Here is a 21,681-nt window from a genome sequence, read left to right on the forward strand (position 1 = left end):
TGGCCAACGAAATGCTGCTTTAGGAGATTGATAGCAGACTTACTCATAGAAATACTAATTTTACAAGTGCAATTATCATTTCTTATCAATTATCAGCCCTGGCCTCTCGCCAATTAGTGAAGAGTAAGGGTATTTGTGTAGCCAGATGTGCATATTTTTGTAATATTTGAATGAAAATGTCTATATTTAGAGAGAATCTTCTTTTTCCCCATGTCTTCTTTATTTATCAACCGATTTTGATAAAATTTTAAGTGGAGTCAGGTTTTTAGAGGTCCCTCATGTTGAAAGGCCCTAAAACGTAGCTTAGTTCGCTGATACCTTAATCCGCACTATTCTGATTGCTAGTTACCTGAAAGTGTGCAGCAGTCTTCTGCATGTCTAGCAGCACCACCACCACCACCAAGCATTTTCCATTGCAGAGATATTCGCTGGGACTTCACATCTCCTTAGTTTATGTTTCACTGTAATACTGTCCCTTGCTCCAACTAACTTTTTTTGGTAAGCTTTGCTTTCCCTAGAGTTGAATGTGAAAGATGCAGTATATTCACTGTACATTGTCACAGTATCCATCGTCGTCTGCCTTCTGGCTATCATGATTATATTGGAGAGTATGTTTTACAAAAGCAATAGAAAATGAGCTAGGATGCGATCATTGCATATTTTATTTTTTTGGTTGCTGGAAATAGTTTTTCTAGCCCCATAATGCACCTGAAGAATCTGGAGGCCAGAAGTCAATAGGAGTTGCCAGGGGCAAGTACCTCATGAGAGGATCAGGCCCTGAGATGACACAGCTATACATACAGCATTTTCCATTCATGTTTATTTGCTCCAATATTCTAATCTGTCAATGGATTATTTTTGGAGGGGGGATTTGGCTCTTCTTGGTGTCTTTTGTCCAATCCCAAGATGCCATTTCCAGATAATAGCTTGGGCATTTAACAATTGGTTGTTTCTTCCTTGGTTGGAGGGCACCATCTTGGCAGGAGTGGGAAGCTGTAAAGGCATCACAGCCAAAGGCCTCTGGACACTTTCAAATACAAGACAACCAATAAAGACGGCAACATGCCCCAATATCTTCCCTAAGTAAGAAACGAGGAAACCATACCAAGCATAAACCAAACAAGCCCCCCCAGATCAGGGCCTATGCTAGCCTCCCCAAGAGGGTCAGGTCTATATTACCTAACCCAAGTTGCATACCTGGCAGAGGTATAGGATTCTCTTTCAGAGTAAAGAATCAGTCAGGTTTATAATGCGAGTTTAGACTCAAGATCAGCTGCTAAGAGGAGAGTCCAGTTATTTTCTTTCATATGTCCTCATACCTTAACTATGACAGTGTCAGTTATGCAAGTAGAAAAGGAGTACTTGTGGCACCTTAGAGACTAACAAATTTATTAGAGCATAAGCTTTCATGAGCTACAGCTCACTTCATCAGCTGTAGCTCACAAAAGCTTATGCTCTAATAAATCAGTTATGCAAGTAAATTTAAACTGAAGACAATTGACGTAATGTTTAACTAGTATAGATTACATCCCAGGAATTTGTTTCAATATAAAAACATTAAACTACAATTCAGACATTAATTCCATGAAAGATACATTGTACTAGTGTTTCCAAATCTTATCTGTACAAGCAGACTTCTGTATGGATATGCAATTATGCAATAGCAAGAGAAAGACATCTGCTGTAAATCAGTCTGCTTATTTTCACTTGAAAGTCTCAAGGTAGAGGACTGTTTCTTATTATTCCCTTCTCCTGTCTCTTCAAAGGATCATGTTTAAAGGTTTAAATATTCTCAACCCTAAATGAACATTGTTTACAAGTGTCTTCTCAATTATAATTGGTCTCAGATTACCTAAACAATTCTACAGCAAGCCTATCATTGTTTAATATATATTGCAAGATTGTTATGACTGTTATGTTTCAAGTGCATTGTTTGTAGAGGATAAATGTAAAGAAATAATGAATATTAAGAATTGCATTCAAGGCAAAAACTGTTTCATCATTCCACACAGTGGATTTCAACTCCAATATTTTGCCCCTGATATCAATTGGCATCGTGCTCACAGGGAAAGCAGAATATTGGAGACCAAATCCACCATACAGTTTGGAGAATGCCATTTTAAATGTATAACCCTGGCAAGACAGGAAACTCAGAAAGGGATCTGGGTGTCATTGTAGACAACTCAATAAAGACTTAAGTAAAATCCTGCTCACACTGACATCAAGGTCTATATTCCCAGAGCCTTCACTGACTAGGAAGACTGGGTCCTAAAATCCTGCTCACACTGACATCAAGGTCTATATTCCCAGAGCCTTCACTGACTAGGAAGACTGGGTCCTAAATCAGAATCTGCTTATACAAGACTCCAATATCAGTAAAGAAAATAAAACTAACTTTCTAAAGTTAGCCTTTGTGAGTCATTTATCATAGGATCTTCAAATCCTCATGTGATACTACATCAGCTTGGATCTTTCATTCAGTTCATGGGACTGTGACAAGATCAGTTATACAGTTCATTCTATCATTCAGACCTTAGCAGGGATGTTGCTGTTATTTTTCAAAGCCTTAGTTCTATAAAAACTTACAGTTCCGAGATCAACAATGAAACAGTCTCCTTTGTTGAAACTGGCCCAGCTGAGAGGAACTTCTGTAGCTCTCACTACCCTCCGGCCCTTAATATGCAGAAGCCTCTGTGCACTCAAGTCGTTAGTGACTACGTGTTTAAATCCAGATGCAATGCCACCAGCCTAAATATAAAAAACAAATATGGAAACTTTGATTAAATTTGGTTTTCTTTGTACAGCAGTATTGAGAAACCAGACCTCGGACATGTATGAAATGAGAGATATGTGGCATGCTGCTTGGGATTACCAACACTGACTGCAGCCCAGAAGAACAGAGACCAATGGGTCAGATCAACACCTGCACTTCTGTGAACTGGGGAGAATACAGCTGTAATTCAGATACACCAGTGTGTGGAACTACCACAGAAGGGATGGGTGTCAATATCATTACACCCCTTCCCCTGTTCCTATGGGGACCCTCTGAATGAGGGAAGCAGAGAATGGCACTGGCTGCTCTCTCCATCACTATTTCCCACAACCATGTGAGGAAACGCAGCATAAGGTAATGCTGATCCAGACTGTCTGGGCAGAACCCAAGAGGGGAGCCCATAGGGGCTAGGAGGAAGTATGGAGGCATATGGCCCCTGCACAGATGACCAGAGATGGGCAAAACTCCCTTCTAGCAGGTGAAAAAAATGCAGATTTGGAAACACTGAGATGATCTGAGAGTTCATGTTGGTTTTGCTCAATTGTTTCAAAAGACATCTACAATAATTTTTTTAAAATGTTGAAACAAAACATTTGAATTTTTTTTTTATTCAAAATGAGTTTGTTTCAAAATTCCTTTAATTTCATTTTTAAAAAAATCAAATTAAAAAAAATGGTCAAAATCGGAACATTCTGATTTTGTTAAAACAAAACATTTTGTTTGACACAGAACAAACCAACCAGCCATATTTTATTTGAAAAAATTAATTTTCAGTTTGACCGAAATGATTCCCGCCCCCGATTTTCCAGAATTGCCAGCACACCAAAAAATCCATTACTGACACTGCTCTACAAATGACCCTACCCTCCTCTGTTCTCAAGAGATCTCCTGGTTTCAAGATGCTGTTCTGTGTGGGAAGGAGAGAGAATTCCAAGGTAATTCTGTGAGTAATCTCCCTGTCCCTGAAGTGGATGTTTGCCACCTAGGAAGCAATCTGACCCAGTGTGCTACCCACACGGGAAAAATCCAAAACACTGATTTGAGCTTTCTTGAATTTAAATGTATTCCCTTGGGATTAAACTGACTTGGCCTATGTGCCTGCACAGGGAAATAAGAACTTGAGACCCCTAACAAGGGGGCCCAGACCCTGGGCTCCAGCACCCATCTACTCCCTTCCTCAAGCAAATGGTCAAAGAAGGAGGAATCAAAGGAAGAATTATGACAGAGTTTTGAGTTGTTGGGCTACTCCTGGAGCTGTGTAGTTCACACAACATCCCTTGCTCAGGGTTGTGCCTAAAGGCACAGATTATTTATTTCTCAGCAAGCAGCAGTTGAAATAACAAAACAATATTTTTAATGCCCAGAGAGCTTTCCATCTTTCCAAATGACTAATTAGCTACTGCTGCCCAAGAGAATTTCTGAAGCAGCTGGTATGACAACCTACTTCAGGCAACACCACAGATAATAAGTTATTGCTGTTGGAAGTACTACATCTGGAAATGTACACTAGTAGTGGTTGGAATTTTTTCAACTTTTTGAAATTTCAGTGAAAGTTTCATGAAAAATGCTTGCTGTTTTTCAGCCAGCTCTACTACACATACAAAACTCCAATGTAACAGGAGTGGGCAAACCCTTCCATACAGGATGGAAACCAAACTTTTTGAAACAAAAACCAAAGGAGGTTCTGGGTATCTTCCCTATTTTTCTTTTTTATACACTTCTAAACACTGGGTTCTGTATGAGGCCAAAAGCAGAGGCGCCTCAAACCAGTGAGGCAGAGGTCATTCTTCTGGTATTGACAGCTTACCCAGAAGCAGAAAGTACCAAGAATCGCAAGACTGCAGGGTCACATGCAGTTTAACAACCCCGTTTTGCAATCTTAAGAAGTTGAGAGCTTATTTGAACAGAACCATTGGATCCCATATCACAAGTAGGCATGGGAGGGAGGCACCCTTTTTGTGAGCTGGGACACCCTTAGACAGAGACCTTCAAATCTTGGGAGGGGGAGTTGTGTTTGTTCTGGAGAAACATTTTCATAGCTGACTGTTTACCTTGTACTTAATCCCTCCTTTGAAATATCCAACAAAGTCAGTAGACTCGTATCCTTGAATTTCTCTACTCTGCACAGGTTTCCCACCTAGATAGTCATCCATCTGAACAGTGAAGATTGCCGCAGCTGTGCTTTCATCCTGGGTGCATTCTTTTCCTGAAAAAAGATAAAATATTATCCTTATGAGCACGTCATTCTAGTGTAATAAGATGGGTAGCATGGATTTTTGTTTTGCAAATAGTTTTCCCTGACCCAATAATCAGATGTGTGAGGATATCCTGATGCTACATTCAGCAGAATAACAGTCTATGTTTTGCGAAAATGCACCCAGCCCTTCTGCCTTTTGACTCTTTCAGCAAAAACATGGACACCTTTCAGGACTATTTCGTAGTCACTTGCAGTACTGGCTTTCTACAGAAAACAGGAAGGAAGAGTGTCTAAACAGAATCTCTCAATCTTCTTGATTAACATTCTAGTTTAGTGAGACAAATTCAAGCCTGAAAAATGGCTCTGAAAGCTACTTTTGGCTTTCCAAAATGACTGGTTTTGAGCGTGAGCATGGAAAATGCTTGGGAGGGCCAGGGAGAAGAAAGTAGTTACCTGGGGCAATATTTGAGGTGGGAGGAGGATACCAAGTTAGCCAAACGTGCTGGTTCCATTTACACTAAATTTGGTGGGTTTTTTTTTTTTTAAAGAGTATTTGTGGCACCTTAAAGTACTCCTTTTCTTTTTGCAGATACAGACTGCTACTCTGAAACCTGAATTTGGTGTGTTATCTTTTCAGAGAATAGCACACAACAATTCTTACCAGGAAAGTATGACCACATTTATGGTCAAGGCTTATCTTAGTCTACTCTAGCATGCTCTGTAAAAAACCCTTTCTAGCATGATTAGACTCTTTCTACAGTCCAAGAAATCTATATTGCACATTTAGTAAGATAGGTGTTTAAGATTAATTCTCTGGAAAGGCACCAGTAGTCTCCAGTCTCATCAGAGGGCTTTTATTCCATCATCTGCAGTGCCTGTGCCTGGTTTCTGGCACAGAGGTGAAGCAGGGTTCAGAAATTCTGAAGCAATCACATAAGGGGCAAGGTGGTTGTTTTTTGCAAATGGAAAAAGTTGTGCGCTTTCAGCTGAGTCATCAATAGAAGAGGACCACTGAACTGGGCTGTTGCCTTTCTGCTAGATGACTGAGGAACGCCTGGTCAAAAAGAGACCCTGGTGGCTCCAGTCAGCACTGCTGACCAGGCCACTAAAAGTCCAGTTGGCCACAGTGGCCGGCTCTGCACGGCTCCTGGAAGTGGCTGGCATGTCCCTCCATCTCCTATGAGCAGGGCAGCCAGGAGGGCTCCACATGCTGCCCCTGCCCTGAGCGCCAGCTCCTCAGCTCCCAACCCTATGTACCCAGCCTGGAGCCCCCTCCCACACCCTGAACCCCTCATTTCTGGCCCCACCCCAGAGCCCATACCCCCTCTCACACCCCAACTCCCTGCTCCAGCCTGGAGCCCCCTACCGCACCCCAAATCCTCATCCCCAGCCCCACTCCAGAGCTTGCACCCCCAGCTGGAGCCCGCACCCCTCCCGCACTCCAATGCTCTGCCCCAGCCTGCTGAAAATGAGCGAGTGAGTGAGGGAGGGGGAGATCGAGCAACAGAGGGAGGGGGGATGGAGTGAGCGAGGGCAGGGCCTCGGAGAATGGGCAGGGCAGGCCAAGGGTGTTTGGTTTTCTGAAATCAGAAAGTTGGCAACCCTAAGTGGGTGAGAAGTGACAAAACTAAGAAATTACTTCCAGCATGAGGCTCCAGGAAGTCTATGCCAAGTCCAGGAGACCTTTCAGGGATTGCATGGAGGGAAAAAGATGGAGGAAGAGATGAAACTCCAGCCAAGTGTCATATTACAGGAGGCCAGACAACTGTCCTCCCCACCTGCATGTACTGGGAAAGGGCAAGGAGAGGCAGAGAGCGGGGACTAAATTTCCTAAGGTTGGCCACTTAACTAGCCCCTCACATCAATATGTATCCTGCGTTACTTTGCAGTTTTAGAGAATGCTTGTACAACTCAAGCAGGAGAGAAGAACTGCTGGAGCTGTTTTTGAAATGGAGGAAACCCTGGTTCTCAGGGAATCGAAGGGAGGAATAATAATTTTTGCAGAATCCTCTGGAGGGTGGAATCATACAGCTCCCTTATTTTATAGAAGCAGCTTTAGATCAGACGAAGCCAGCAAGCAGACAGTTAAAAGCCTTGAAGGAACCATGCCAGCCCAGAGAAAAAGAGAGAACTCTTCAATGGAGTACCCCACTTTTTGAGATTAGAATAGACCAGTGAAAACCTAGAATTCTGACAATTTGATCCCAACAAGCAGAGCTCCATTAATTTCCAGGTACTAGACCAGCAAGTGGAAGCTTGTAAACTGGGTGCCCCAGCACAAAAACCGAGGCCAGGACTTTTAACTCCATAAGCAGTATAGGCACAGACAGACTGGTGATGAAACACTTTCATATAAATCACTGAGCAACTGTTAAAAATTGCTTTAAAAATTAATTTACGGATATTCATTTCCATAAGGCACATACTTTAAATTTATAGCATGTAATTATACCACAGGGTCCAGGGAAATAGGCCCTGAAATATTGTTATAGATAACAGTCAATTTCTATACCAAGTCTTGCAATAAAAATTTAATATTGTTTAAAATATCAGGTAAATTCAGCCTGGCGTACACAGCTCAAACTCAACTGGAGCTAGTGGGCCTGAATACACATTCATACACACACATGTATGCCAGGAATGGCTCCACTAAAGCAAGTGCAAGTGAGAAGACAATCAGGCCCAATGGCTCAGGGCTGATTCTGGCTCATCCATTTTTGTGTAGATAATTCATCTCTGGGAATACAAAATGGCCTCTAAAACTAAACCTTGAAAACCCAGAGGCCATGGCAATCTAGGTAAAGATGGTCTCAAGGAGAGTGCCATCCTGATAAGAGATGACTAGTATTCCACAGAACTAAGAACCTAGAATATTAAAACTATAAAGTCATAAAGTCCTCTCATTAGCATTGCTGGCAGGCAATGTAGGGAAAGCCACAAAAACCACATACAAATGGCAAGTCTCATTATCTCAACTGCCGGTAGAGATTTTCTATGAGATAGAAGGGTGAGCATAGAGATATGCCTGGCTAGCATGCAAGGGCTTTAACTAGGTTCTCATGGGGCCTGGTTTGATGGCTAATCCCTAAAACAGACTCTGCCTAGGCTGCCCATAGTAGCAAGAACAAGCTGTAACCACGCCACAAGCCAACTGGTGCTTGCTGAAAGGAATTGCAGTTGGGCACCAGTGACATCCTACCCAGAACCAAAAATATTTTTTATACTCTGGACACACTGGCAAGCATATTTGCTCCACTTCTCCATTGCTTCACAGCCTCTTGGGTGAACAGACTAGAATTGGTCTTTTACTGCTACACTGGCTTGAAGCCTTCACACCTGCAGAGCAAAGACAGCTAGGAAAAGGTAAGAAAAAAACAAATGCAAAAAGCAAACTAGAAGTTTGTGGTGGTCAGTTAAGACTCATAGGGAACCAAGAATAAACCATGTTAACATGGTGCGGCCATAGTCGCGTTTTCCTAAGGCACAAGAGGCAGAGGGTAGGGTTAGGTCAATTACATAATGCTGGAAATTTCCCCTCCTAGAATTGTATTGTGACAGCAATACCACGTCTCTAAATCGGATTACACTTTTGCTTAGACAGAGTATTTGAATGGTGGAGAGAAGATCCTTTCAGAACATTGCAGTCAAACCAAAACCTATTTGATGCCAGAATTAGGATCAGTCTTGTGGATTCCAAGGTATCAAATCTTTAGGGACCTTTATGGCCAGAGACATTTAGTGTGTTCACTGAGTAGAGCCTGTATACTGTAAATGCCTCAGTAGAAACTACGAAGTTATTATTTAGTTCCCTATTTCTGAAAGCCTACTCTTTTGTAAGAATACATCAGACACTGGTGAAAAGAGAACAAAGCACAATCTTGTTAATAGCTCGAGGGATGGAAAAGTTATGAACTAAACACCATGCTTAAAAAACCCCGAAAACACTCATACAAATAAGCCAAGGTGGTTTTTTTTGTTTGTTTTGTTTTTTTAAGTAGAACCTAGAGGCCTCAGCCATGATCCAGACCCTTTGTGAACTATACAAAGATAAATAAGTGACAGTCCTTGCCCCAAAGCACTTTTAATCTAGACCAGGGGTCAGCAACCTTTCAGAAGTGGTGTGCCAAGTCTTCATTTATTCACTTTAATTTAAGGTATCGCGTGCCAGTAATACATTTTAACATTTTTTAGAAGGTCTCTCTCTATAAGTCTATATAACTAAACTATTGTCGTATGTAAAGTAAACAAGGTTTTCAAAATGTTTAAGAAGCTTCATTTAAAATTAAATTTAAATGCTGATCTTATGCCACCAGCCCGCTCAGCCCACTTCCAGCCTGGGGTTCCGTTCACCTAGGCAGACAGTGAGCCGAGCGGGGCCTGCAGCCGGGACCTTGGTTGGCAAGGGGCTGGCAGCCAGAACCCCAGACCAGCAGTGCGCTGAGCGGGGCCAGCGGCCGGGACCCCAGACTGGCAGTGGGCTGAGCGGCTCAGCCCGCTGCCAGTCTGGGGTTCAGTCCGCCGGCTCCTGCCAGCCAGGGTCCTGGCTGCTGGCCCCACTCAGCCCGCTGCCGGTCTGGGATCACAGCCTTGCCCACATAGAGTGGGTACTCACCTTCTCCCTGGTTCTAGTCCATTCTCTTCCCCTCTCTCTGCACTGAGCTGAGGGTGGGAGTGCACTGAGAACAGGGCTGGGGGTGAAGGAGCAGGCTGGGGGTTGGGGTGTAGGGTCTGGCCAGGAGCTAGAATGAGGGAGGGGATTCAGAGTTGGGGCAAGAGGTTTGGATGTGGAGTGCTTACCTGGGCAGCTCCCATTTGGTATGAGGGGTGCAGGTGGGAATGTGGGAGGGTGCAAGAGCTCCTGTTTGGTGCTCACGGTGGGGGTGGGAATATGGGGGGTGCAAAAGTCAGGACATGGGGCATGGGGGGGCTGGCTATGTGTGGGGGTACTGGAGTCAGGGCTGGGGTCGCAGGGGTGCAGGGGTCAGGGCACAGGGCTGGCTGTGTGTGAGGGGAGTGCAGGGGTCAGGGCAGGGGGCTGGGGGGGATGTAAGGTGCAGGGATCAGGGCAGACAGCTGGGGTGTGTGAGGAGGGTGCAGCGGTCAGGGCAGAGGGCTGGGCATGTGGGCTAGGGTCCTGGGGGCACTCCCAGCCCCCTGCTCAAAGTGGCTCATGGCAGGGGGCTGAGGGGATATGCCCTGATTCTACCCTCCTTCCCCAAGGCCATATCCCCTCCTCTTCTCCGCCTCCTCCCCAGAGCAGCAAGCGCGCTGCGGCTGGCTTTTCCCCCTCCCTTGCAAGGACCATCAGCTGATCCGCTGCGGAGAAGGGAGGGAGAGGAGGAGGAGCAGGAAGCCAGCACGCTGGGGGAAGACGTAGGGGGAGGGGGAGCTTGCCTGCCCTGCAGCAGCAGCCGGCAGGACCAAGCTTCTTCATCCTGCTGCGGGGGCGGGGAGGAGAAGAAGAGCAGGCCGGGGTGGGCAGGATTTTTAATGGCACACCGCTGCCTGTCGGGGTCCCTTTTGTGTCCATTTATTCTTTTACGTAGAGACTGTCCAGTTTGGCCAATGTACATGGCAGAGGGGCATTGCTGGCACATAATGGCATACATCACATTGGTAGATGTGCAGGTGAACGAGCCTCTGATAGTGTGGCTGATGTGATTAGGCCCCTATGATGGTGTCCCCTGAATAAATATGTGCGTGTCCACCTGCACATCTACCAATGTAATACCGATTACATATATAAGAGTGGCAATTCTTCAACAAAAAAGCTTCAGAAACAGACTCCCATGAGAGACTGCTGAATTGGAATTAATTTGCAAACTGGATACAATTAACTTAGGCTTGAATAGAGACTGGAGTGGATGGGTCATTACACAAAGTAAAACTATTTCCCCATATTTATTTTCCCCCCACCCCCCACTGTTCTTCAGACGTTCTTGTCAACTGATGGAAATGGCCTACCTTGATTATCACTACAAAAGGTTTTTTGTTTTTTTTCCCTCTTCACTCCCCCTCTCCTGCTAGTAATAGCTCATCTTAACTGATCATTCTCGTTATAGTGTGTATGGTAACACCCATTGTTTCATGTTCTCTGTGTATATAAAATGTCCCCACTGTATTTTCCACTGCATGCATCCGATGAAGTAAGCTGTAGCTCATGAAAACTTATGCTCAAATAAATGTGTTAGTCTCTAAGGTACCACAAGTACTCCTTTTATTTCAGCATGTGCTTAACATTTATTTCAGCATGTGGTGGTGGCAGCAATAAGGTCCAGGGACAAAAGGTAAAATAGTTTGTACCTTGGGGAAGTTTTAACCTAAGCAGGCAAAAATAAGCTTAGGGTGTTTTTCATGCAGGTCCCCACATCTGTACCCTAGTGTTCAGAGTGGGGAAGGAATCTTGACAAAGTTTACAAAGAACTTTCCGTAAGTGAAATGACAAAAGAATTTAGCATCTGAGCTTTGAAAACTGCATCATGTGCCAGAAGATAAAACTTAGACAAAATATTTTAGAACAACAAGGTATCTGGCATTTGAATTATCATGGGCAGCGAAGATGCAAAAGTGCAATTAAAAAAAAGCAAGCTCATTGAATTTTAGAGCTTTATTTATGTATTTAGGGAAAGAAATATTTAACCCTTTCAGAGATTTATGGTAAGGGAAAGTTTAAGAACTTACCAAAGAAAGTCAATAAACATCGAGTCTATCCGCATCACCATTATGTGATTCAAGACAGACCCTGAAACAAAGATGAGTTTGAAAGGAAAGAAAAAAAACTGAAGTTCTTTTGATTGTAAAGGGAGTTGGGCACCTAAATACCTTTGAAAATCTGGGAATTTGTGACTTAGGCTGACTATACTACAGACCTTACAGTGGCACAGTACCCCATGTAGGCACTCTATGCCAACAGGAGAGAGCTCTCCTACCAGCATACTTAAACCACCCCTAATGAGCAGCGGTAGCTCTGGCAGTGGAAAAATCTCCCACTGACATAGCGCTGTCCACACCGGCACTTTTGTTGGTGAAATTTATGTCGGTCGGGGTGTGTTTTTTTCCACACCCCTCGAGCAACAAAAGTTTTACGGACAAAAGTGCTAGTGTAGACATAAGAGTGGGTTTCACAAAAGTGCCCAGGTAACTTAGCAGCACAAGTCTCACTGATACTTAGGCACTTTTGAAAATCCCACCATAAGTTTAAGAGGACCTGGTGCTGCATTTCTGGTGCATTGAAAATGTTGGTATCAGTGGGAGTTTTGAGAGTACAGTGATCACAGGGCTAAGTCCAGAACTGGCTGCAAGATTTAGCAATTCTTTACCTTCTATTAGTGCCAGTGACATTCATTGACTAGACACAAGTAACACAAGAGTACCAGGAACCAGATGCACCATAATTGAGACTAACCCACTGAACAACATGTATGGCTAGGAAGACGAAAATGTCCAATCCCTAAGGAGAAACAATTATTACTGTTAGGGAATTTATTTCCATGTTTTTATTATTATTTCTGGTTTTGTGTTTGTGGGGGGAGTTTTGTTTTTTGTTCATTTGGGTTTTTTAAAAATCCTTAATTATAAAAGCGGACCAGATAATATTTATTCTGGACTGTCTTCCACACCCCAGTTGTGACAAAGTCAGGCTGGGTAGTTGCAAGAGAGTGGTCTTATTGTGTTCCTGGAAGAGGGCAGATATGTTAGTCCTAAAATGATAAAGGCCCCCTTTCCTAGAAGCTCAGAAAGGGCTACATCAGGTCAATTAGGGATACCTCGTCCAATTAAGGGCTGCCCCAGACCTTTAAAAACCCCTCCTCTGGTGAGAGAAGGAGGAGAGAGAAGCTGCTGCCAGGCTCGTGGCAGAAGGAAGATAGGCTACACTAGGATTAGAAGCTGCTCTCCTCCCTACAGGGGCAACAACCAAAACTGACAGGTTTCAGAGTGGTAGCCGTGTTAGTCTGTATCAGCAAAAACAACAAGGGACAAGCCTTGTCAACTGTTGAGAATAGGCCACTTCCACCTTAACTGAATTGGCTCGTTAGCACTGACCCCCCCACTTGGTAAGGCAACTCGCATTTTTTCATGTGCTGTGTATTTATACCTGCCTACTGTATTTTCCACTCCATGCATCTGATGAAGTGGTTTTAGCCCACAAAAGCTTATGCCCCAAATAAATTTGTTAACCTCTAAGGTGCCAAAAGGACTCGTTGTTTTAACCAAAACTGAGTGCCTGTTTAGGGAAGGACTGACACCCTGGCCAACAACAGGACAACACTCCCCCAGTAAGGAGGCAGGGAAAAGTATCCCCCTTTGTTTTGCATTTGTAAATTGGTTTCTTTTGCTTGGAGGAGGAGGAGCAGTACTCCTGGGGCCTGCCCCAGGCCTACCTTGAAAATACCGATCAGTAAATACAGAATGAGACTGATTTACCCCAGGCCCTGCCACTGCCAGAGGGCTAAGTGCTAAGTCTAGCCACACAGTTTAGTAGCCTGAGAGGAGCAAACCCCTCTCTCCATTGATAATGGAAATTCTGGAGAAGATTGTTTCAGTTTAATTGACTGTTCCTTAAGCACTGAAGACAGAGGCTCCAATCCTGCTCTCCTCGAAGTCGAAGGGGGTTTTGATGCTGACTTTAATGAGAGGTGACATAGGGCCCAAACTGCCTTCCATTTTGGGGTTTTAGCAGTATCCCTTCCCATTGGTGTGAAGGGGAGCTGCACAGCTGAAGCCTTGTTCATTGTTCTGAAAAGACGTACATACACAAATGTTTTTGTTTAAGGCTTTGACCAATAAAGCAGAGCAAGTTCAGTGCATCACAGGCCATTTCAGCTCTAGCATATTATTCCTTTGGCTTTGCTGGACCACAAAGGTAATTTTACAAGTGCAGAGACCTTATCCATAACCACCTCTAGAAACATTTCTACCAACCACCAACTAAAGCACACTAATGGAAACTCCTTAGACACTTGAAAACCAAGCATATTAAACATTAAATATTAAAGGTTGGCTTTTAATCAAACAGCTGATCAAGGGAGTCATTTGCTCATTAACTGTATAAGCCCAAAATTTTACAGTAAGTGTCAGGGTTAACCAGGTTATTTTTGTTTCTTTATTACACTGACATACAGTCTATTAGATTTATTAAGCAAGCATAATGTGATATTTACTACATGGGTAGCATATTTTTAAAACGGGAATGTGAATTTAGTGGGAGATATTTTACTGAACAACACCAACCACACCAACACAGCTTGAAAGATGCAGCTCAAATAACTCACATATAGTTGTTTCTGTCTGCTTCTTCTATATCCATCCATCCTTTTGTAAACTACAGTAATAGCCTTTTCTACTTGATTTGCTCATAATATGGGGGAATTCTCAAAGGCAAAAAATGGCAGCAAGTGCCAAACTCCCATTGAAGGTCAAGGAATTTAAGCACTTCTTATTGTTGGGGCCTTTGAAGATCTCCCTCAAGGTCTTCTGTTGCTACTAAAACAGACTTTGTTTAGTTATACCTCAAGAGAACATTTCCTGTTGTCAAGAGACTCAAAATAAGTAACTGGGGGTGGGGGGGAAGGGAAGCTTAAAACATAACTACACACTGTCCAATGTTCATTTGCATAAATGAAGTTGATGTACACCATTTGAAGTCATCTAGCATATGGGTGTCAGCACACTTGTTAGGAGGGTGGTTTTTTACAAGAAGAACTGCAACATGTATTTGTGTTAAGTGTTCATTTGTTTTCCATTTTAATCAAAAATAAATATTTCTCCATGCTCTTGTCACAGCATCATCACAATGCAGACAGTATTTGTTTCCTACATTTGTTGGAAGTTTGACAAACAGAACACAAATGGTTAGTTTTTAGAATGTCAATTCTTATTTAGATTGTAAGCCTTAAGGCGGAAAGAACTTTTTCTGCATCTTTAACCCTAAAGTGCTTCCTAAACTTTGGCCACCCTATCAATGATAAAGTAATACAAAATACAGAAAGAAAAGGAGTACTTGTGGCACCTTAGAGACTAACAAATTTATTTGAGCATAAGCTTTTGTGAGCTACAGCTCACTTCATCGGATAAAGTGAGCTGTAGCTCACGAAAGCTTATGCTCAAATAAATTTGTTAGTCTCTAAGGTGCCACAAGTACTCCTTTTCTTTTTGCGAATACAGACTAACAGGGCTGCTACTCTGAAACCTGACAAAATACAGAGTTAACTGGTAAAGGTGCTAATTACTAGACCCTGCTAACAACCTCTAGTACCTGAAGCCAAGTGAATATCTGCCAAAACACACTCCCATCTAACTAGAGCAGGGTAAAAAAATTTTGGCAAATAGCATGTTTGCCAAAGACTGCATTTCAGGGGGACACTAAAACTATTTGTGAATTTGGGTCAAATTCAGAAAGTAGTTACAGCCCCCCCCAAAAAAAAAACTGATTTTTTTTTATTGGTGATGTTGAAATATTGTTTGACCCAAATAACATTTTTTCAGTTTTTCATTGTGGTGAGATAAACAAAACAAAAACAGAAAAAATAAACAATTCAGGTTCGATTCAGAACAAACCAATTTTTTTATACTGTAAAATCAATTATTAATTCAGCTCTTCTAATACTTCTGGCACTGACACCTTTTGTCCAATACCTCGTGCAGACAACACTTCTCATTTCTGATTAGCTAAGAGTTAACCAGATCTCCACAAGAGATAAGTTTCAGAGTAGCAGCCATGTTAGTCTGTATTCGCAAAAAGAAAAGGAGAACTTGTGGCACCTTAGAGACTAACAAATTTATTTGAGCATAAGCTTTCGTGAGCTACAGCTCACTTCATCGGATGCAAGAGATAAGAGATCTCCACAAACATCTGAAGGTGCATAGCCCAAGCTCCACCACTTTGCTCTGGAATTTTCTCCCAAGGAGTCTCACAGATCCAACATACCAGTTAATAAACCAGTATTTTTTGTGTCTCATATGCAATCATTGCATTTGGAATCCATGAGAAACGAAGCTTCAAACACACTAAATTGTTATTAATTCTTGGTAATATTAATAATAGTATTAAAATGGATTTTACTTGTCTGCATTTAGCTGTGTGTGTATGTGAATTCAGAGAAAACTTGTGGGAAACACTGCAAAACTTTTCCTTCACCTCCACTAGTAACTGGAAAAGCTAGATGACCTCTTGGTGGCTAAGACGGGAAAGTCTCAATATCCTGGACACACAAAAACATGTCTTCATCCCAGCATCCTCATGTTAGGCTCCTATTTTCATTCTAAACACTTTATGGGAAGAGAGTGTAGATGGAGTTGACAGACATGAATCCCAGCAGTTCCACTTGCTGCAGGAAGAAATTGTGCTTGCATTGCAGATATGCTAAAATGGAGAGTGGGAAGAGTCTGGGTAAGAGATAGATCTAGTCACATCCTGTTGATTTTGCACCCAAGCTTCTCCAAATTGTACCATTAAAATAGAAACCAAGTCTAGTGGCTCTACTACAAACAATTCTAGACCCTCACACATTCCAGTGCAGCACCACTGCAAAGCCCCAAATCCTGCACCTGGGTTGAAAACTTGTCCACACTGAAGTTGAAGGCAAAAGTCCCATTGACTTCAATAAAAAGGAGTACTTGTGGCACCTTAGAGACTAACAAATTTATTAGAGCATAAGCTTTCGTGAGCTACAGCTCACTTCATCAGATGCATCCGATGAAGTGAGCTGTAGCTCACGAAAGCTTATGCTCTAATAAATTTGTTAGTCGCTAAGGTGCCACAAGTACTCCTTTTCTTTTTGCAAATACAGACTAACACGGCTGCTACTCTGAAACCATTGACTTCAATGGGGCCAGTATTTCACTCCTGGATACTACTAGATCCAACCAACTTTTGACATCATCATCCCTCTTCTCCTCTCCCACATCCCAAATTATACTCCATGAATAGTAAGCTCATCTTTCACTAAAGCAACCTAGATCCCAACGTATGCAGGTCCAGCAGCCCCATGACAAGCCAGAGTTGACACTAGCTGGATCCTGCTTGTTTTTGGTCCCAGTTCCATCGCTTAAGGAGAGAACATGCTTAGCTTCTCCAGCTCCACCTTCACAATTTAGGCTTTGTTGTGCTACAAACACAACCACCTTAGACCATCTGGTATGTCGAGCCTACCAAGTTTTGGCTACAAACTTAGAAAGTGTATTATCGAAGTAGCCAGCAAGTGCTGTTTCCCCAACACAAAAGCTGCACGCCAAGACATCCTGGTACCAGAAAGCTGCAAAGCCCCTCGTTTGGCACCTGTTTCCTGCTGGATCCAGCTAGTTTTTTGGCAGCACACCCCCCACTTTCAGCATCTAAGCGAAGTACCAATGCCACCTCCCCCGCCGTCCACTTTTTGCCAGCATGTTCCTTGGCGTCTCCTGGGAGACTTCACAACTGAGCGCTCCCGGGGCATTTAAATGCCCGGCAGCGCTCAGACCCTGGGCGAGACTGACAGAAAAGGCGGGCCGCGTACCACCAGAGGAACAGGGACCGAGCCCTCTCCCTGTGCCCGATCTCCTCCACCTCCTCACCTAGCCAGTAGTGCAGCTTGTAGAAGGTGGCGTGGCTCTTCTTCAGGGTGTGGAGCACCAGGTAGGCATCCCCCACGTAGAAATTGCCGTGCAAGTTCTCAGGCACCGGCCCCAGGTCCATCTTCTCGATCCTCCAGATCTGCAGGCCGCTCTTCTGGCCCGCGTTGGCAAACTCCTTGTGGTACAGCTCGTGGGCCATGGTCCGGCAGGCAGAGCCGGGCCGGCGCGCGCGCGCGCGCGGGAGGGAGGGAGGGAGGGCGCGCGAGAGGCGGCGCCGCGCGGGACCCAGAGAAAGTCGACGTCTGGCTCCTCTCCTGACTCTGAGCCGCAGCCGCCGGGCCCGGCAGCTTTATAAAGCGAAGCCGATTGGCCCAGAGGCGCTCAAGGGGGCGGGGCCCGGGACTCCGAGGAGCTCGGGGCCCCTTGCCCGCCCCTGCGGTTAGCGCTGGTCAAAGGCTGCTGGTGCTGGCGAACAGGAGGGACGCTGAGGAGCGAGTCTTCGGCGAAGGCTCCCGGGGCCGACCCTGCCCTCGCTCGCAGCCTAAGCAAAGCCCTCGCGTGAGCCCGGACGCACCTTCGGCCAACGCTCAGCCGGTCATTTTGCACCTGGCCTCTCTGTCAACTCATGACTCTGCCCCGTGAAAACCAGTGGGGGGCACGTTGTTCAGAAGGCCGGCGATGACTCCTTCAGGCCTTTTGCTCCTCTTACACGGAGCAGTGAAGACTTGGTTTTTCTCAGGAGTGCCTAGTTCGGGGCAAAGAAAGGACCATGAAGGCACAGGTCTCAGAGTAGCAGCCCTGGTAGCCTGTATCTCCAAAAAGAAAAGGAGGACTTGGGGCACCCTAGAGCCCAACAAATTTATTTGAGCCTAAGCTTTCGTGAGCTACAGCTCACTTCGTCAGATGCATCCGATGAAGTGAGCTGTAGCTCACGAAAGCTTAGGCTCTAATACATTTCTTAGTCTCTAAGGTGCCACAAGTCCTCCTTTTCTTTCATGGAGGCACAGTAACCCACTGATTACAAAGCCCAGAGGTAAAAGGCAGGTAGTTGGCATGGCGCTCAGAGCTGTGTATGGGCACTTCTTTATTCTAAATGGAAAGAAATATAAAGAAAACCAGCCAGGAAAGCAAAATACAACCGAGGCAGTGAATCAGAGGTGTCAGGTGGCTCTGTTTGCCTATATAATTGTATCACATCAGGCTTGGTTTTGTGAGCAACTCTTATCGGAGTTCATAGAGTTCTTATAGCTTTCCCTGGCTGCAGGGCTGTATTTACTCAGGATGTGTACGTGCATCCCTGGAAGGCAGCGCACACCTATCGCCTCTCCTCACCACCCTCCTTCCATAATTGTACTTTCTTTGTTCTGGGGCAAAGGTTTCTCAAAGAAATTCAAGCAAAAAAAATTGACTACTCCGTGTCCAGCACAGTTCCTATACTGTATCTTTTCTTCCTTCAGAGGGTTACGAGGGTTGTATTTGTATGAGGAGGAAGCCACATAATCACAATATAGTCAGTGGTGACAATGAACTCTTCTTATTTTTCCAGGGGTGGAGAAGAGAACAGGAAAACCACAGACAACTGCCCGCTAGCGTAGAAGAGACGCCCCAGGGACTACCTGGAGTGAATATTTTTTTTCTTTCCTCCAGACAACTCACAGGAGTACTAATAGCAGCCTCCTTGGTGAGCATAGTTACCCCCACAAAAAAAATAGAGTCCTCCGTAACCCCTCCCCTGCCCCACAGGCAACATAATCCCTCAGCCATCCTGGGTGCTCTCACCTGTGCTGCGGTGACCCTCAGCATGGCAGGTGTCTTTGGTGACTGATTCAACATGAAACCCTGCTGAAACAGAAGCACTGTCCCTCCAAAGATCACGCTGGGGGTGTCGGAGACTAGAGGTAGTATTGATGAGGAATCAATGGTTGGCTCGAGAGTAGGTGCATCTGAAGTCTCCTCTGGAGCAAGGTTGCTTGGTGGTGACAGTCTCAGCTTGGCCATGGGACTTTGGGTTCATCTTGCCACACTCCAGGAGCATCGGATCGTGACCGACAGAGCTCTGCTCCCCTATTCCCAGGGGAATACTACCAGGGTGACTGCAGGGTGGTCCCTAGGCTCCCCTTAATTGGTAGGGACTTCCCCAGGTTTGAGAGCTTACTCACCTCAATAGAGCCAGGGGAGGGTAGCAACCCCCGGTTTGAGATGGAGGCACCTACAGATAGCCTCACCCCAATGTTTGCCAAATTTGCCCCAGAGTTATTCTCATCCCCCGGAAAACCCTGAAAGTGGGAAAGGAGGGCAGATAAAAGATTGGGGACCAGGATTCTAGCAGAGAACCAGAAAACCTCCCTTGTTGGTAGGCAAACCCGTTCAGGAGGCCAGGAGATAATTCAGGCCAGTGGGGACTTGGAGGCGGTTCCTAGCCCAAGTAGGGGCAACCCAGTGGGCGGAGTAGAAACAGGCCCCCTGGAATTAGGTCAGATTGGTACCGCACATGAGAATTTCGGGCAGGACCAAGTCAATGACCTGCTATATGCAAATGTAAAGGGAGGAGGTAGTGGAAGTAAATGGCGTACCTGTGGAAGGAAAGACCAAAGGCCCAAGGCCATATTATGTGCTCAATGCAATCTGTTGTACAGGATAGCGCAAATATGAGGGGAAGAAATAGAGCAACTCTTAGTCCCACGGAAACACACAAGGGCAGTACTAGAGTTAGCTCACAGTCATCTATTTGGGGGACATCTAGGAGTAGACAAGACACTGGATAGAGTCGTAAGATGATTTTATTAGCCAGGAATACGTGCAGAGGTCCAGCGCTATTGTGCCTCCTACCTTGAATGCCAGTTGCATAGCTCCCGACCTCACTTGCAGGCCCCATTAGTAACTTTGCCTATTATTGAAGTCCCTTTTGAGAGGACAGCCATGGACATAATGGGCACACTGGAAGGATATGCACGGGGCCACCAAAACGTACTAGTCATCCTTGACTATGCCACGCGATATCCAGAAGCCATTCCTTTAAGAAACCCCACATCCAAGGCCATAGCAAAAGAACTACTCCAGGTTTTTGCCAGAGTGGGCATCCCTAAGGAGATCCTGACAGACCAAGGAACCCCTTTCATGTCAAAATTAATGAAAGACTTATGTACCTACTCCGCATCCAGGCCATACTGACCTCAGTCTACCATCCACAAACAGATGGACTGGTCAAGCAGTTTAACCGTACCCTAAAAGTATGATCTGGAAGGTGGTAGCTCAGGACGGAAAAGACTGGTTTACCCTTCTACCATATCTAATGTTTGCTCTAAGGGAAGTCCCCCAGGCGTCCACTGCTTTCTCTCCCTTTGAACTACTACCCGGATGCCATCCATGCAGAATATTAGATATTGCCAAGGAAGATTGAAAAAGAACAACCCAACCCAGGAAAGAATGTCATTGAGTACGTCACACAGATGAGAGCGCGAATAACTCGAGTAACCTCTATAGTACAAGAACATTTGGAAAAACCACAAGAGGCCCAGTGGACATATTACAACCATCAGGTGAAGGTACGGAGATTTCAGCCAGGGGTGATGGTGCAAGTGCCGACAACAGAAAGCAAACTCCTAGCCAGTAGGCTTGGACCATATGAGATAGTGGAAGCCATTGGGGAGGTGGACTATAAGGTCAGACAACCAGACTGATGAAGTCCAAAGCAAATCTACCACATCAACTTACTGAAGCCCTGGTGTGACCGAGAGACGTGCCTGGTCATTCAGGGAGTTCCACCCCAGACAGACGACCCACAGGGGCAGGTGACGATATCTCCTGAGTGAACTCCAGAACAATGAACAGAGATCATGGATATGATCCAACGGAACCAGGACATGTTCTGTACAGAGCCGGGCCGTATGACACTGGTCCAACATCACATTGTCACGAGGCCCGGAGTAAAGGTGACGATAAGACCGTACTGGATACCAGAAGCTAAAAGGGAAGAAATTAGGACAGAAGTGAAGATGATGCTGGAACTCAGGGTTATTGAAAAATCCCACAGCCAGTGGTCCAGCCCTATCGTCCTAGTCCCCAAGCCTGACGGCACTCTGAGGTTTTGCAACAACTTACGGAAGTTGAATGAAGTATCCCAATTCGATGCCTATCCAATACCAAGCATTGACGAGCT

General features: G+C 44.8%; 1 protein-coding gene across 1 annotated transcript in view; it reads right to left on the minus strand.

Moving 5' to 3' along the window:
• The window catches only part of SCIN (scinderin), a 98,934-nt gene extending 81,051 nt beyond the window's left edge, over positions 1-17,883 (minus strand). The window contains exons 1-3 of the mRNA XM_038391724.2: positions 17,523-17,883; positions 4,825-4,979; positions 2,587-2,748 (exon numbers count right to left, since the gene is read on the minus strand). Coding sequence (XP_038247652.1) covers positions 2,587-2,748; positions 4,825-4,979; positions 17,523-17,721 — 516 coding nt within the window. The 5' untranslated portion in view covers positions 17,722-17,883. The remainder of the gene's footprint in view (positions 1-2,586; positions 2,749-4,824; positions 4,980-17,522) is intronic.
• Positions 17,884-21,681: the final 3,798 nt, after the last annotated feature.

This window comes from Dermochelys coriacea, chromosome 2 (genome assembly GCF_009764565.3).
Source record: "Dermochelys coriacea isolate rDerCor1 chromosome 2, rDerCor1.pri.v4, whole genome shotgun sequence".
NCBI lineage: Eukaryota > Metazoa > Chordata > Testudines > Dermochelyidae > Dermochelys > Dermochelys coriacea.